This window comes from Megalopta genalis, chromosome 7 (genome assembly GCF_051020955.1).
Source record: "Megalopta genalis isolate 19385.01 chromosome 7, iyMegGena1_principal, whole genome shotgun sequence".
Taxonomy (NCBI): Eukaryota; Metazoa; Arthropoda; class Insecta; order Hymenoptera; family Halictidae; genus Megalopta; species Megalopta genalis.
In genome coordinates this window covers 19,714,520-19,728,774 of record NC_135019.1, presented here as the reverse complement: position 1 = coordinate 19,728,774, position 14,255 = coordinate 19,714,520, and the positions used below count along the sequence as shown (strand labels likewise).

General features: G+C 36.3%; 2 protein-coding genes across 4 annotated transcripts in view; both read right to left on the bottom strand.

The window, feature by feature from the left end:
• Window positions 1-185: 185 nt before the first annotated feature.
• Window positions 186-2,568, bottom strand: LOC117219847 (BPTF-associated chromatin complex component 1). 2 transcript variants are annotated; one of them, XM_033469332.2, is made up of 4 exons: window positions 2,426-2,568; window positions 1,991-2,082; window positions 762-860; window positions 186-664 (listed from the first exon to the last, which is right to left on the bottom strand). In XM_033469332.2, the coding sequence occupies exons 1-4, from the start codon at window positions 2,501-2,503 to the stop codon at window positions 379-381; spliced, it is 555 nt and encodes a 184-aa protein (XP_033325223.1). In that variant the 5' UTR covers window positions 2,504-2,568; the 3' UTR covers window positions 186-378. The 2 variants fall into 2 exon arrangements, with proteins under 2 accessions (XP_033325223.1, XP_033325225.1); XM_033469334.2 differs by lacking the exon at window positions 762-860.
• Window positions 2,569-3,337: 769 nt separating this feature from the next.
• Window positions 3,338-14,255, bottom strand: part of LOC117219840 (putative RNA methyltransferase CG11342) — a 55,396-nt gene continuing 44,478 nt past the window's right edge. The window contains exons 2-4 of one of the 2 annotated variants that reach the window (XM_033469323.2): window positions 6,244-6,429; window positions 4,932-5,142; window positions 3,338-4,193 (exon numbers count right to left, since the gene is read on the bottom strand). In XM_033469323.2, the coding sequence (XP_033325214.2) occupies window positions 3,654-4,193; window positions 4,932-5,132 (741 nt within the window). In that variant the 5' untranslated portion in view covers window positions 5,133-5,142; window positions 6,244-6,429 and the 3' untranslated portion in view covers window positions 3,338-3,653. The remainder of the gene's footprint in view (window positions 4,194-4,931; window positions 5,143-6,243; window positions 6,430-14,255) is intronic. The other variant, XM_033469324.2, reaches the window with a different exon arrangement.

Genomic DNA, 14,255 nt, shown 5'->3' with positions numbered 1-14,255 from the left:
ATCTTATATTTAAATGCTTTTGGCTGTACTTACTTTCAGTTTGAAATCAGCGGCCATTGAGTTATTAGTTTATATTCATGTAATGTTGAAAATTTGTTTTTTCTTAAAATTAGAACATAGATTTCTTTTCTGTAAATAAAATCCCGACAACGTCAGATCAGTAGGTAAAATGAATAGAAACAAAATGACGAGTACGAGGGATGATCTATCCACCAGCGATCGATCACCCGCACAATGGCTTTTACGAGTTTATTGAAAAACATAACTTATTGAATGTACATTGTTGTTGCTTATCACACTAAACGTACAGTATGTTAACATTATCTTAAGCTTAGAGATCGAGGATATGGAAAAGTCGCACCTTGAACCACTCTCGCGTTAAGATGCAACTTCTTCAGTCGCACCCTCAAATTCAAGTTTCACTTGACACTCCTCCGGTAGTCCTTCAACGTCCACCTCCGATTCCGGGGCGTTTAACATATTTAACGTTACTTCCGCCGATTTACCCATCATCCCTTGGTTTCCGGATTGTTGTTTTGATACTTGTTGCTGCTGCACAACCGTCGACTGCTGCGCCGACTGTTGCTGGGACATAAGCTGTTGTCTAATCGGCACACCCGCCTCCTCGAATGCTTTTTTTTTCAGCGTTGTTCGAATCTGTGAACTGGAATCCAGAACCAACCGGTTAACATCGGATCGGGACTGACGCCGGGAAAATTGAGAAAATCAACCGTGGGCTCGATACAGCCTTAGTAACTTACACCGTTCGTCCCTTGATGTGCTCACTTATTTTGTTCAAATCTTCACTGAAGGTCTTTACCGAGTGACGGAGCATCTCAATTTCCTCGTCAGTCCATTTACTACAGATCAAGCAACACAAAGGATTAAGTGGAGATGCGGTCAGCGTTTCTTACGAACGTTTATACAAATTAAAATCTCAATAATATTATCTTTTAAAGATTTTTGTAAATGAATAAATAATTTACAACGAGGCGTACTACAATGCCTTTAACGACCTTGATAACAATGTAAATGTACAATTTTTGTTGAAAAGCTTTAAGGTCATTTCAAGGTTATATCAAGGTTATACATTTTTAAAAAGGGACATTTTTTTTTGTTTCTATACAATAAAATAGTAAGAAATTACAAATCTAAAGTAAAATTTTCAAGACCATAGACTACAAATGCATAAAGAACCGCGGTCCAATGACAATTTTACTTAATTGATTTTCTTTTATCTAATCGAAAAACGATAACGACATCGGAACTAATTTGTACGATAATGCCATCTGCATGCATGAACGATTGCAGGCGACGCGTCCGTGTGCTAAATCAGCTTTATCTTATTTACTCGGAAATATTTGTAAAAAAGTGTAACGAAAAATTTTAGATAATATTTAATCAGAACAAGAAATATTTTTTGTCATAATCAATAACGTATTTTTAACAATTTTAGAAGGTAATTAACTAAGAAACTTATTTTTAACATATTTAGAAAGTTACAATCTTTAAAATTAATTTTTTAATAGACTAGATATTAGTTTGCAGTAATTATAACCTTTTTTACAAATGGAAATGATTTTTCTCTAGATTATTTTACTATTTGGCTGTCAAATGAAATAATTTTTTACTTTATAATTCGATCAACATTAATAGATTGTTGCTTTCATTTTAATGGATTTTATATAGAACTAAGTTATCTCCATATCATTTCTAAAATAAGAATAATAAATTAGTTCAAAATTTGGTTACATCAAGTTACTACTCTCAATTTTATTATAAATAAAATCCATCTAAGCCTGGTTTCAAATTTTTGAATAAAGCCATAGCTTTGATATTCTTATTGGACAGAAGACCGATACCACGTGACATTCTCCCGCGCTTCTCTATGCAAAGAGCGGTAACGTGTAAAATCAAAGCATAAGCACCAAACTTATTATATGTAGTTACTTAAAGCAGAATCAATGATATTTTTGTTTTTCTGAATTACCCTGCAGGTGAATCCGTCGTCGGGTGTAGCTGCATAGTTAATTCTCCGAGTTTATTGAATGCTGCACCGGCTGCGGTGAAAATCTCACCAACCTGAAAAAACAGGAAACTAGTTAGCGATCATTTCACACATATATAAAATACAAACTGATATAATTATAAATATAAGTTTTACTAAATAATGAAACAAATATAATATGAGTATGCGTTGTCATTTTAAGGGAAGAAAAGAAATAATAACAGAGGAGAATGTTTTTAGACATAATCATAACCTAACCTTTTGACCGCTTACAGACTCCATTACTAGGGTACTCGAGGGTAAAAGCACGTGACTCACGTAGAAAAAGGAAGGCGAGCGGTGGGGGGAATCGACCGTTAAGTGTTATATGGCGGGAAACTGCCTAAAATTGGCGTCAACCCTTGCTTTTTTACTTACCTTGCTCGCAGAGTTCATGTCAATTTCTGTTGTCGTAATTCGCCATAACCCGAAGAAACTTATGTACGGTATTGCCATCTCGCGTCGGTTTTCGCGTAGATTCGTGCTGCTGTTACCGTTGACCCCTTAAGCCTTTTCCGTTAATCAGCATTTATGTATAACAATTCAGCAATGTGGATTCGACTAAATGTGGATAATGATCTATTCAGATTGAAATCCATGTTCGAATTTAGTTACTCGAACAATTAAAGTAGTTCGATCAGTATAAGAATTCTGAAACCGTTTTGTTTGCCGTCACGCTAAGCAGTATTTTTGGTCAACGTTCTCAAGGGGCTCACCTCCCCCCTATAGTAGGCAAACCTCTAACACACATCTAATCGAATTCTTATTTGAATAAAACTTATTCTTGACTAATAAAACTAGGCTCCTCCCTATAGTAGGCAAACCTCTAACATAAACTAATCGAATTCTTATTTGAATAAAACTTATTCTTGACTAATAACTAGGCTACGAACTTTTATGCAAGATGCAAATTGTCTGAGTTAATTATAAGAAACATAACTTAAGTGAAAATGTCTTTTTTTTAATACTTGTAATGAGTTGAATGTAATTTAACAATATCCTTAAATTATTCTACTTACTAGCTTAACGTTTTATATTTGACCTATTCATTTTTATCATAAATGCGAAAAAACTGTAGTTTAGTAATAACTGTAAAAGATGCATTGGACGAAGTCGATACGTGCTTCAATATAGTCATTTCAACATTATAATTAAATTAGAAATTGCATCACGAAATATTCAATTTCCAATAAGAATTTCCAATCGAATTTAAAAGTATAATTAAACAAAAAAATGGTCGATGGGAATTCTAAACATCCTTTCGTATAGGTATCAATAAATAAATTGCAATTTAATTCCATTTGATTCATTAATCCATTTGATTCATTCATTAGGTGCCAAGCACTCAGAATTTACAAAAACAGGATCAACAAAGAATATAACAAGAATAAGGAACTCCAAGGAATGTTCCAAAACGAAGTTTGTTTTTCAATTTCATCTACAAAGACGATGAATAAAATTGTAAAAAAGAGTGGCAGGTGTAATAAAAAAGACTCTCAAGGAGGTGACGCGATTTGATATGTACATTTGTATGCGGAGTCGCATAAAAAACTATTCAGTCATATGACGTGGATCGGATGCGCATAAATCCGAAGAGAGTGGACACTCACGTTCTCTCATAAATTAATATACTTCGCTTCCACTCATTGGCGGCAGTGACCGTCACTCTTCGGAAATTACATAACTCGGTTAATATTCTTTGAATATGTGCTGCGGGATCCCCCCTCAGTTTTAATGTTTTCAACAGCGGAAAATCCTCGCCTTTGGATCGTCTTAGTCTCCTGGACGCTTTCGCATAAGATTTCCATAGTTGCGGCTCGATCACGATCATCTCCGCTAACGAGCAAGCCTTCCGCAGGAATTTGATCAATCCTTTGTCTCCGTGATTCAGGTGGATCCACATCGTCAGAGAGAAACAGAACACGACGTCGAAACGTGGCTTCTCGAACCGGCGAAGATACTCTTCCAGCGTCCGATTGCTGTCATCGTCGCAGAAATCGAGGTGGTCGAATATAATCCGATGCGGTCGCGGATTACGTTCCTGTGCTTGCTCGATTAAAATTGGATCAAGGTCCACGCCAAGGAGACAAACCTCCTTTTGATCTAAGGACTTCTCCAGGAACTCGTGCAACATGTACGTCAGCTTCTGGAAATGAAAATATTCATTTACTAGTAATTAGGTCTTTAAAAAGAGGAAATTATCCATTGAAATTTTAATTATCTTACATCAGTATATCCTACTGTCAACAAATATTTGAACGCTTAATTCTTTGGATATACTTTCCATACAGAAATAAAAAATTGATAAAATGTGTGGTACGTAGAAGCATCTTGGTAATAATAAAGACAAAATAAGTGCATAACAAATAATAAATACGTTAAAATTAATAGACCCACAAAAATTATTGTATTAGATTTTTTAAAAGCTTGTTTTATTTCATTGATATCAAGACACATAAAAAAATATCAGACAGTGCATTTTCAAGAGTTACTGAACGGAATAAATGAGCGCTGAATGTACAGTTCTTGCACAAAGTTCAACAACTATAATTATTGTGTAATCGATACCAGATTTGTGTGCTACTGTAGGTATATAGGGTTCGCTAAGTGATCCCATTCGGTATGCCAAGGGTTAAAAGGTGCCGGAGCCAGCGTCTCGGTTATTTATTGACAAATTGCTGGAAGTATGTTTTGTTTACGGAAACGAGTTCCGGTGCAAAGGCGCCGCGGTATTAATAGCGAAAGGGAATTTCCGGAAGCGGTAGAGTTTCGAGTGATTTTCGAAAAGGGATAACGCCGTTAAATTTAGGCGTGCGTCCCGTTTGTAATTTCGGATCACGGTCGGGCTCGTCTCATTTCGTCCGACAGCTGTTTCAGTCCTCACCCCCACGTTACAGCCGACGTCTAGGCCTACGTATTTCCGGCCCGGATGGGCTGGCCGCCACACGTCACACGGAAGTTGTCGCACGCGCTCTTCCGCAGGATGGAATTGGTAATAATCCATGAAGTTCCCGTGCCGACTAGCGCCCGGATCCGTCTTATCCTTCTGTCTTTCCACGGATGGTGTCGTAGCAACGTCGTCCATTATGATATATCTGAAATGCAGCGTGTAATCGTTCAACTTAGAATTCTCCAAAATCACTTTCAACCCTCAAGTGGGCATTTGATATACGGACTTGATAAATATGAGAATGCAACGATGTATACAGTTGACTTTTTGTATTCGGAGCTATCTTGATTAAAGAATCCGAGCATTTTCTCCGACCCAGAATATTTTCGTTGGATACGGCGAGATTGCAGATTTTTAAAGAAAATAAAAATTATTTGCATGAATTGCAAAATTGAATCCCCCCCCTGAATGCTTTTTTTTTAAACCAACGTGCACGGGTCAGTTTCGAGCTACGATAGCCAACATTTTTGCTACATTCGTGATTTTGCTGCCGTTGGAGTCGGCCACCCGCGGGCCACAATAATCAATACATTGATTAAAATGGCTGGGAAGCGGCCCGTGTGCGTTGGCTCTTAAACGTAGGTTTAGCTATTCGAAATCTTACGCAACATTCATTTAAGTCATATACTTCATTACAATAGACGTCAACATATTCTCCTCACCCCAACGACCGTAAATTCTCTGCGGCATGTTTTGTTATAATTGTAGAAACTTTCAATCTCTTAAAATTCGATCAGACTTATATGAATTAATATCGTTTAATTAATATACTTATTATGAATTATACTATGATATGCTAGGAATGCATAAGTAAGATAGAATGTAGAAGATTTAATTGTCATAAAAGGGGGGAAATACAATTGAAGTTTTTTTTCTTACGAACGACAGTGATTATTATATAACAGATAAAAGTTACACCACTCCTATCTGACTTTTTAATTTAATTTGCAGAGTACATACCAACACAAAGCAATGATAAAATGGTTGTATAATGTGTGGAATCAACGGACCGTACATTCTATACAGGGTGGATCAAAATTTATTGCACAAACGAAGTCAGAAAGATAATAGCATAATAATAATAATAAGAATAATAATAATGATAATAACAATAACACTATACTATCCTATAAAGATAGTAATAATACGACAGAAATTGAGAACAATCAAATTGTATTTCATTGTTTTATTTTCGAGAAAAATGCAATCAAAAGATAATTTGGCAATGTTTACTAGAAACACTTACCTCTATTAAAGCAGCCCACTAGCGCGACGCGCAGAGTCGAGCAGCGAAGGGCAGCGAATGCTTTCTCGAAAATTTGGTGCCGTTCGCTTCGTTGGACTCCGCGTAAGTGAACGTTGGCTCATACAAAGCCACGGTTACATTTCTTTTCCCCGCTCCGGGCGTCGCGCTAGAGAACCTTTAAGAAAACTAGAGAATCTCTTCTGTATTTTAGTGAAATCTGTGACACTAGTCATCGGTTGGATGCAGGTGTACCGGATTAATTACGAACTCTATTTTTCTCAAAAAACGAAACCACCAACGTGATTTCACTATTCTTCATGTCCGTTTTATTTTCAGCCTCGCCATCCCTCTGACCTTATTTGTTTCAAGAATTTTTGCCAACCCTACGTATTACTACGTGTTATCTATAATAAGAAATAACTAACCTGAGCTCCCTTATCTTTCTGACCTCATTCGTTCCACGAATTTTCACTCATCCTGGTTCTTATCGCTACGTGTTGCATATAATAAATAATAATGAACTGATTAATGCGTCAGTCGCCCGCTCGAAAACCACAAAATCAAAGCAATTTAGAATAACGAAACAACGTCTGAGATGTTAAAATTTATGAGATTCTCTTTCAATTATCTTGCATCGTTTAGATCACAAATGAACCGTCATCGTAAAACTTCATCTTTAGGTTCGAGTAAATAATTCCGTCACCAAATTGTGCATAACAGAGCAACAAACGTGTTAATAGGACCGGAATCAGGTGGCCAGTATTCATTTAATACCAAACCTACCGAGCCGGTCCAAATGACCGACTTCACATTTTTTTCTTTTAAAGTTGCTGAAATTATAAGAACTGTTTCCTAGAAAATGACTGAATACATTTTTTCATCCAAGTACACGTTACAATAATATCGGCAAAAGGTTGAAGTAAATAGAGTTTTTTCATCGTTACGAAGTAACACACGTTATTTACTTTAACTTAACACTTGAACGATCGCTCACGAGATTTCTCGTGTTTCGATGCTGAGACCGAATAATCAGAAAATGAAAATGTTTGGATAAAGAAGGACAGAACCATAAATCTAGAAGCTTTTGAAGGCAATTATGGAGTAAAAGATTTACCAGAAGCTGTACAAAGCGTACCGCAAGTCTTAGAGTGAGCCTGCAGGAAATAATATGCGGTCATTTAAATGATAACATAAGTTACTTTCAGGGCTCGGTGAGTTTAGTGTTAACAACTCACCCCTAACAACAGTAAATTCTCTCCAATTTTCCCTCAGCTTGTAAACAAAAATGGACAATTTGGGAAGAGGAGATATGATTATTCGTGCATTGCGGTTCATTTTTATAGTTGCTGATTGTCAACAATTATAAAAACGAGGTATAAGACTCGAATAATCATATCTCCTTTTTCCAAATTGTCCATTTTTGTTTACAAACTGAAGGAAAATATTAGGGAGAATTTACTGTAATTATCAGTATAAATATGTGGCCCAGGGTGACTTCGATGATCCACTTAAGAATGAAAATCATCATCGATCAATCTGTTAACCTTGGAAATTGAATACACAGGGGGAGGGGGAAATAATCGTCGAGAGATATTTCACCACATAGCATCGTCGTCTAGACATGTTCGACGGTAAAAACAATGGGATACGACTATATGTGGAGGCACGATAAAGGCTGATAAAGTGAGAGCGTGGATCGGAGACGCGGCGAGAACGGAAGGATCGAGGAGATAATTCGCCGGTGTCCGCGACCCAAATAAATGCAGCCTTCGATCGACGTTCGCGGTTGGGTGCGAGGAAGGCCTGAGAAATCGATGATGCATTGTCTTGCCATACCCGCAGAGAAACTCACGGTTACATGCTGGTGCGGTTCGCAGTGTTTCTACCTTGCAGCCCGATGGATGTCTCGCACGGAAAAATAACCATTATAGGATGACCTGATCTATGAATGAAAATCTAAGTTGTGCATTTGTTAAAATGATAATTCACAAATCGTTATTTAATTGTTCGACCTGTTTACAAACTGAAGGAAAATTTTAGGGAGAATTTACTGTAATTATCAGTATAAATCTAAACATGTGGCCGCGGTGACTTCGATGATCCACTTAAGAATGAAAATCATCATCGATCGATCTGTTAACTTTGGAAATTGAATACACAGGGGGAAATAATCGTTAAGAGATATTTCATATCATTGATGACATGATATCATTACCTGAATGATATTATTGTAAAGAAGCTGTTTTACTGCTAAGTTCAAACATACCCGAACACTATTTTAGCATTTTTTGATAATTATAGCTTTCTGAAGAAGCGTAATGTAAGATCTTGTGAACAATACGACAAACGATCAATGAATGAACAAGAATTTTTAATAAATGAACAGTTATGTTTCAGTTAACGATAATGTATAAAAAAATTGATCACAGTTTCATTTATTGCATCTTAAAATGCAAATTATAGATTTCAAGTAACAATACTTATCTTGAAATCTATAATTAACTAAAATTAATAATAAAACCGCAAATACTTATCTTGAAATATCAACAAATAAAATGTGAAGCAAATTATAAGCAGAAACGAAATGACGTTTGCAAGAGATCTGAAGGTGTATAAAAAAAGTACTCTACAATCCCCTGGAAAAAAGTTTCCGATCTCTCTCTCTCTCTCTCTCTCTCTCTCTCATATACACTAATATACAATTTACAAAGAATATTCGCATTTTCGAGTTATAAAATGTTCTTATATGCAAGTAAACGAATGGGGAACATAAGTACAACATGACACAATCTTTCATTTATTATAAAAAAAAACACAGAGAAAACAAAATGTTATTAGGAAAAAAGTTTCCGATCAGTACAAATGTTGTTAGAAAGTTTTCGATCATTGAGTTATTAATATTTTGTTAAATTACCATGTGCACGTATGACACTTTTAATGCGTTGGGGCATTATTCTTGTTATCGCATGTCGAAGTTCCTTTTTAGTTTTTGGATTTTTCTCATGAACCTATTTTTAATAGATTAAAATTTAATAGATTCACTTTTCTCCTAAATCATATTTTTAATATGATTTTGCTCTAAATAGATTTTTACTAATTTGCTGCGGTGACAGCTAGAGTTGTCATCTTGGAAAATGAAATCTGAAGAACAACTCCTCTATGCTTGGCATTAAGAAATCTTCTAAAATATTAATATACATATATTTCTGCGTTCACACGTTCCGGTATACAATGCATAGCTTCCCAGCCCTTTTTGTGTCATATTGTTGTGCCGTGTCAAGATAAGCCGCAAGCAAAACAGGGTGAATCATACTTGCTTTGCCCTTTTTACAAAAATATTTGGTCTATTGGTCATAGACTTACGCAGCCTAACTCCCATCCTTTCCTCCTTCACGGCATAACAATACAACTCCATATCATATAACATTGCGGATATTTTTGTTGTTTATAATTCATGCAAGCTTCATTAAACTTTTCGTTAGATCTCCGCCAAACAAATTTTCCATCGTCATCTTCTGCTCCAAAACAAACACGAGTCTCGTCGTTAAATATTACTTTGCACCAGTCCTCCAAAGTCTAACTTGCGTGTTCCCTACACCACTTTAAGCTTTTCTTCTTGTGTTCCTTTGTGGGTAAAGCTTTTGTTTTTATTTTTAATCGATTTCTGACAGTACTGTCACAGACGCTCGAGGTCCACTGTTCATTTATTTGTTTACGGCTAGATACACTGCCTGTTTCATTATATGTACTTCTTTTTTATATCACTTATCGTACTCTGACTACATCCTATAATTTCTGTGACTTTTCTGTGACTATTACGTTGCTTGAGAAGTTCGATTTCTCTTAACTTCAAATCGTTTGAATACAACTTACACGATGGCATATTGCACACATTCGTCTTACTTATCCACTGACTGAAATGTTTTGTATTTCAGATGTCTCAGCGGTAAAAGCGTTTGTTTACATTTTCACAGACACGAGTTGTGTTTACGCTTGCTACTCCGCTTGAGACATTCATAGAGATAGTTATTTGAACCATGATCGGAAACTTTTTTTCAACACTTTGTACTGATCGGAAACTTTTCGTCGCATAACATTTTGTTTTCTCTGTGGTTTCTTTTTGATAACAAATGAAAAAATGCGTTATTTTATATATATTCATTTACTTTATTTAAAGAACATTTTATAACTCTAAAACGCGAATATTCTTTGTAATTTTTGTATAAGTGGAAAGTGTGATCGGAAACTTTTTATGTGAAAAGGGTATGATAAACGTTATTTTTTTATGTAATACAAGAAATGTTTATTTATTGTACAGATCACCAAAGTAGAATCTCAATTTTAGTAGAATCTAAATTTTTGTCACGTGCACACACAATTAGCTCGATCTACGGCAACCCGCCTGCAAAACGATTTACTGCACAAATCAATAAAAATGAAATTTGACGCTGTAACTAAACAACTGTACTATTATCCGAATATTCGTCTGCTTAGCTTGGAAGATCGAGATTTTACTATATTGTAAGTAAACAGACTGTAGTAGATATTGTAGAAAACAGATTTTCATATTTTCTCACTGGACACGTTTTACGGATCCTCGTGAAACGTCCGCTTTCTGTCACAACAATTTGGCAACCGAAGAGCACATGTTACCGACACGGGTTGCGAAACGTTTCCTTCCACGCGTCGTTTTTTATTTATACACGTGTCCGATGGTTTTTACACCCCCTTGCGTAAAACCGATTATAATCGAAGGAAAGAGGATGTCGAAACGCCCGGTTCGATTCTTAAAATTCATAACAGGTTGGCGCGAGCCACGAATCGAATATCAATGGATTCATCATAACTAGACCGGCGGGGGAGGGGGACCTTTCTGCATTTAGTTTACTTTTATCATACGAGTGATCTTCTGGTCGATGAATCATATATTTTCTCTTATTATAATTTTCATGAGATGAGCACGTCGGCGACAGGAATTTGCAATATTCTCGGTTTGATATTCGAATGATGATCGAATTTCGTATGTATAACACTCGATATCTGTGCGACAGACATGAGAGAGGCGCAGTAGTAATTGGCTGGTCGAAAGTATGCAGAAGAAAGTTTTGTTCGATAAGTGTAGAAAGTGTGACAATCGAAAGTGATTAGAAAGTAATTAGTAGACTGCGAATTTTATGCATTCATGATAACAATTAGCAGGAGTTATTTTTGAAAGATATCGACAACAACAAATGTGAGAAATATCTCAAATTTTCTCTTCCATTACCGATTATTAATATTTATTCTCAGCTACGACTAGCAGGGAAAACAATTCTAAGACTGCGATGTAAGAACATTTTATATATTTTCGACCAAAAAGTTAACTGTATGTAATATTGTAATATAATGTAATATAATACATATATGTATGTAATATGCAACAACTTGAAACATCGGAGCATTTTATCGGTTCATGTTCTATTTACGAGGGTTACAGAAAAGAGTTGATTATAAATAATTTAATCCCATTTATATTATCTCATTATGATACAGATCATATTAAAAAAAATTTTATTTTGTTGTAAATAGCCTTCAAATCCGATCCTTTATACTTAATGAATAGGGTACGATACAAAGTTTTATAGAAAACTGAGTGTTAGTTATAAACTTAGGTTAAGATGTAAATATAAGAATATATGTACTCCGACGGAGATGTCAACTATAAACAATTTGTATTTAATATTGCAACAGCCAAGACTATTTTGACAAATTGTTATAGGCTTGTGCCTGAAGAACAATTAAATAATTAAATAAAATAAATAGTAGGTGTAATTTGAAACAATGGACAGACTTGAGAGTGTTAACATATTAAATTGTTCTTATATGTTTCACGAAATCGATGAACACTATTTCCATTTTGCATAAAGATTCACAATCTAATAATCAGAATTGTACCGACTTATCAACCCCTTGTCGTATTTCGACAAGTCTGACCCGTGACGATGATTTATAGTAATAATCTGTTAAGTATGAATGTTATTCAATTCTTCTAAGTCAGAAAAAATTTCTTCTCGCCAATATTTAAACATTTAAATAAATATAGGCACACAATAATTAGATATCCCTTTTCTTCCAAAAAATTATTGCAATCGAGAAACTTCTAATCACTCTAACTGCAGCTACGAAGAAAATGGCGCGGCAACATTTTAAATTTACGATTATTGACGCAGTAAACATACATCGTTACAAAAAAAGAGATACATCTTTTTACAAAAAAAAAAAAAACAATTCGAATAAACACCGTTGATACTAGCACCCCTTAAATCAGATGTCAAGTGCAACATATGAAAATAAATGTGACCCCCATGAACCTCAAAAGGGAAACATGCTTCAACAAATAAAACCTGAAATCTACCACTCGTGAAGAAAGAATCTCGAAATGGAGACAAACTCGCCTCACATCCAAACATTCTTCCCTGTTTTCGTGTCCTATGTGGGCTTCTCTCGATGCACCGAGCGCATTGTACGGGCAGCTGAACTCAAGAGAGAGAGCAGCAGGATTAATGCTGAGGCAGGAGTTTACGAAAGGAATGCCCGGGTGGCAGCCAGGTCGGCAGGTTTCCGGAAATTTCGGATGAGCCAAGGCTGACCATAATGCCCGCAACCGGGATCAGGTAACCCGGGGATCGCTGGACGAGCAGCACGAGCCTCTCTCGGTCCTGCTTCGGCCGTTGTTGCCTTTTGCTTCTGTTTCTCTCGGCAGTATCGCAAGGTAATCAGGGAGGTGGAAAGGAAGCAGAAACGAAATAGCTTGCGGAGCAGGTGTTAGGTGTGCACGCTCGCGCACACGAACGCGCGCGCGCATGCACGCACGCACACGGGCACAAAGGCACAGCGCGGTCCAAGAACAGAGCGCTCGTTCTTCGGCGGGCCTACTCGCGGCAATTTCCTCTTTCTTTGTCAGCGGCAGATGTGCCTGCGAACCGGTGCTGAGCCACGCAGCACGAGATAACGAGGATTATGAGAAGGGATACCTTTGGAGCAAGCTGTCAGGGCGCATCGAGTCTCGTGTCTCGCGCGCCCTGGCCGAGAACCCCGTTTTTCCCATTCTATGGTGTTCGGACTGCATCGGCCAGGAGTATCGATAGTATTTCACGCGGAGGCCGGTATAGAGTTTCAGGAGATGCGAACTAATGGACGGCGAAATGCCTCTCCAAGCTCGTTTCACAGCGCTATCTTTTTCTTAAATGTTGGCCACAATACAATTTTCGAAGCATGCGGTAGCAAAAAGCTTCTGGCAGCACTTGCACTTGTGGGCAGCCTTTGCACAATGGTTGCCCACATTTTCAGGACAAACGGTTAATGGGTTTTGAGATATTTGTGCACGCTGTACAACCCCCTCCAAAAGTATAAGGACACATACAGAAAATTAGATAAATATGAAAATTCGATATGAAATTGTTATAATTTTTTAAATTTAATCCAAAGTTAATTATATTGAACTGTAACAAGTACATAAAATATATTTTACGTTGTAATAAAAATAACGTCAATCTTAGAAAAGAAAATTAGATTCACGATATCTATATAGTTTGATTAATTGAACCGAAGAAGTTTGAAAACTAATAAAAAATTGGTCCAACGTGTTAAAGATAGTAACATCTTTCGTGTGCTAAACTGTATCCTTAAGGAACGATTTGTAGAACATTTTACCATTGGAATATGTATTCAATCGTGCATCATTGTTATCACAACAATATAACGATGGAGAAAAAGTTGTGTTCATCAAAAGACTTGCGATAACGAGCTTCATGACTTAAAGTAAGAGATCAACTATGATATCCGATCGAAAAATTTTGTCCGTTTTTGCCCATTTTTCAGATATTCGAGTTCAAAGCGTCTGATTATCTAATTATAGCCAAATATCGGGAAACGATCGATAATCACAAAAAATCAGTGGAAAACAATGTCTATATCAGCAACGTGCGATTTTGAATTTCGCATATTTGGTAATATATTCGAATTCAGCGAGT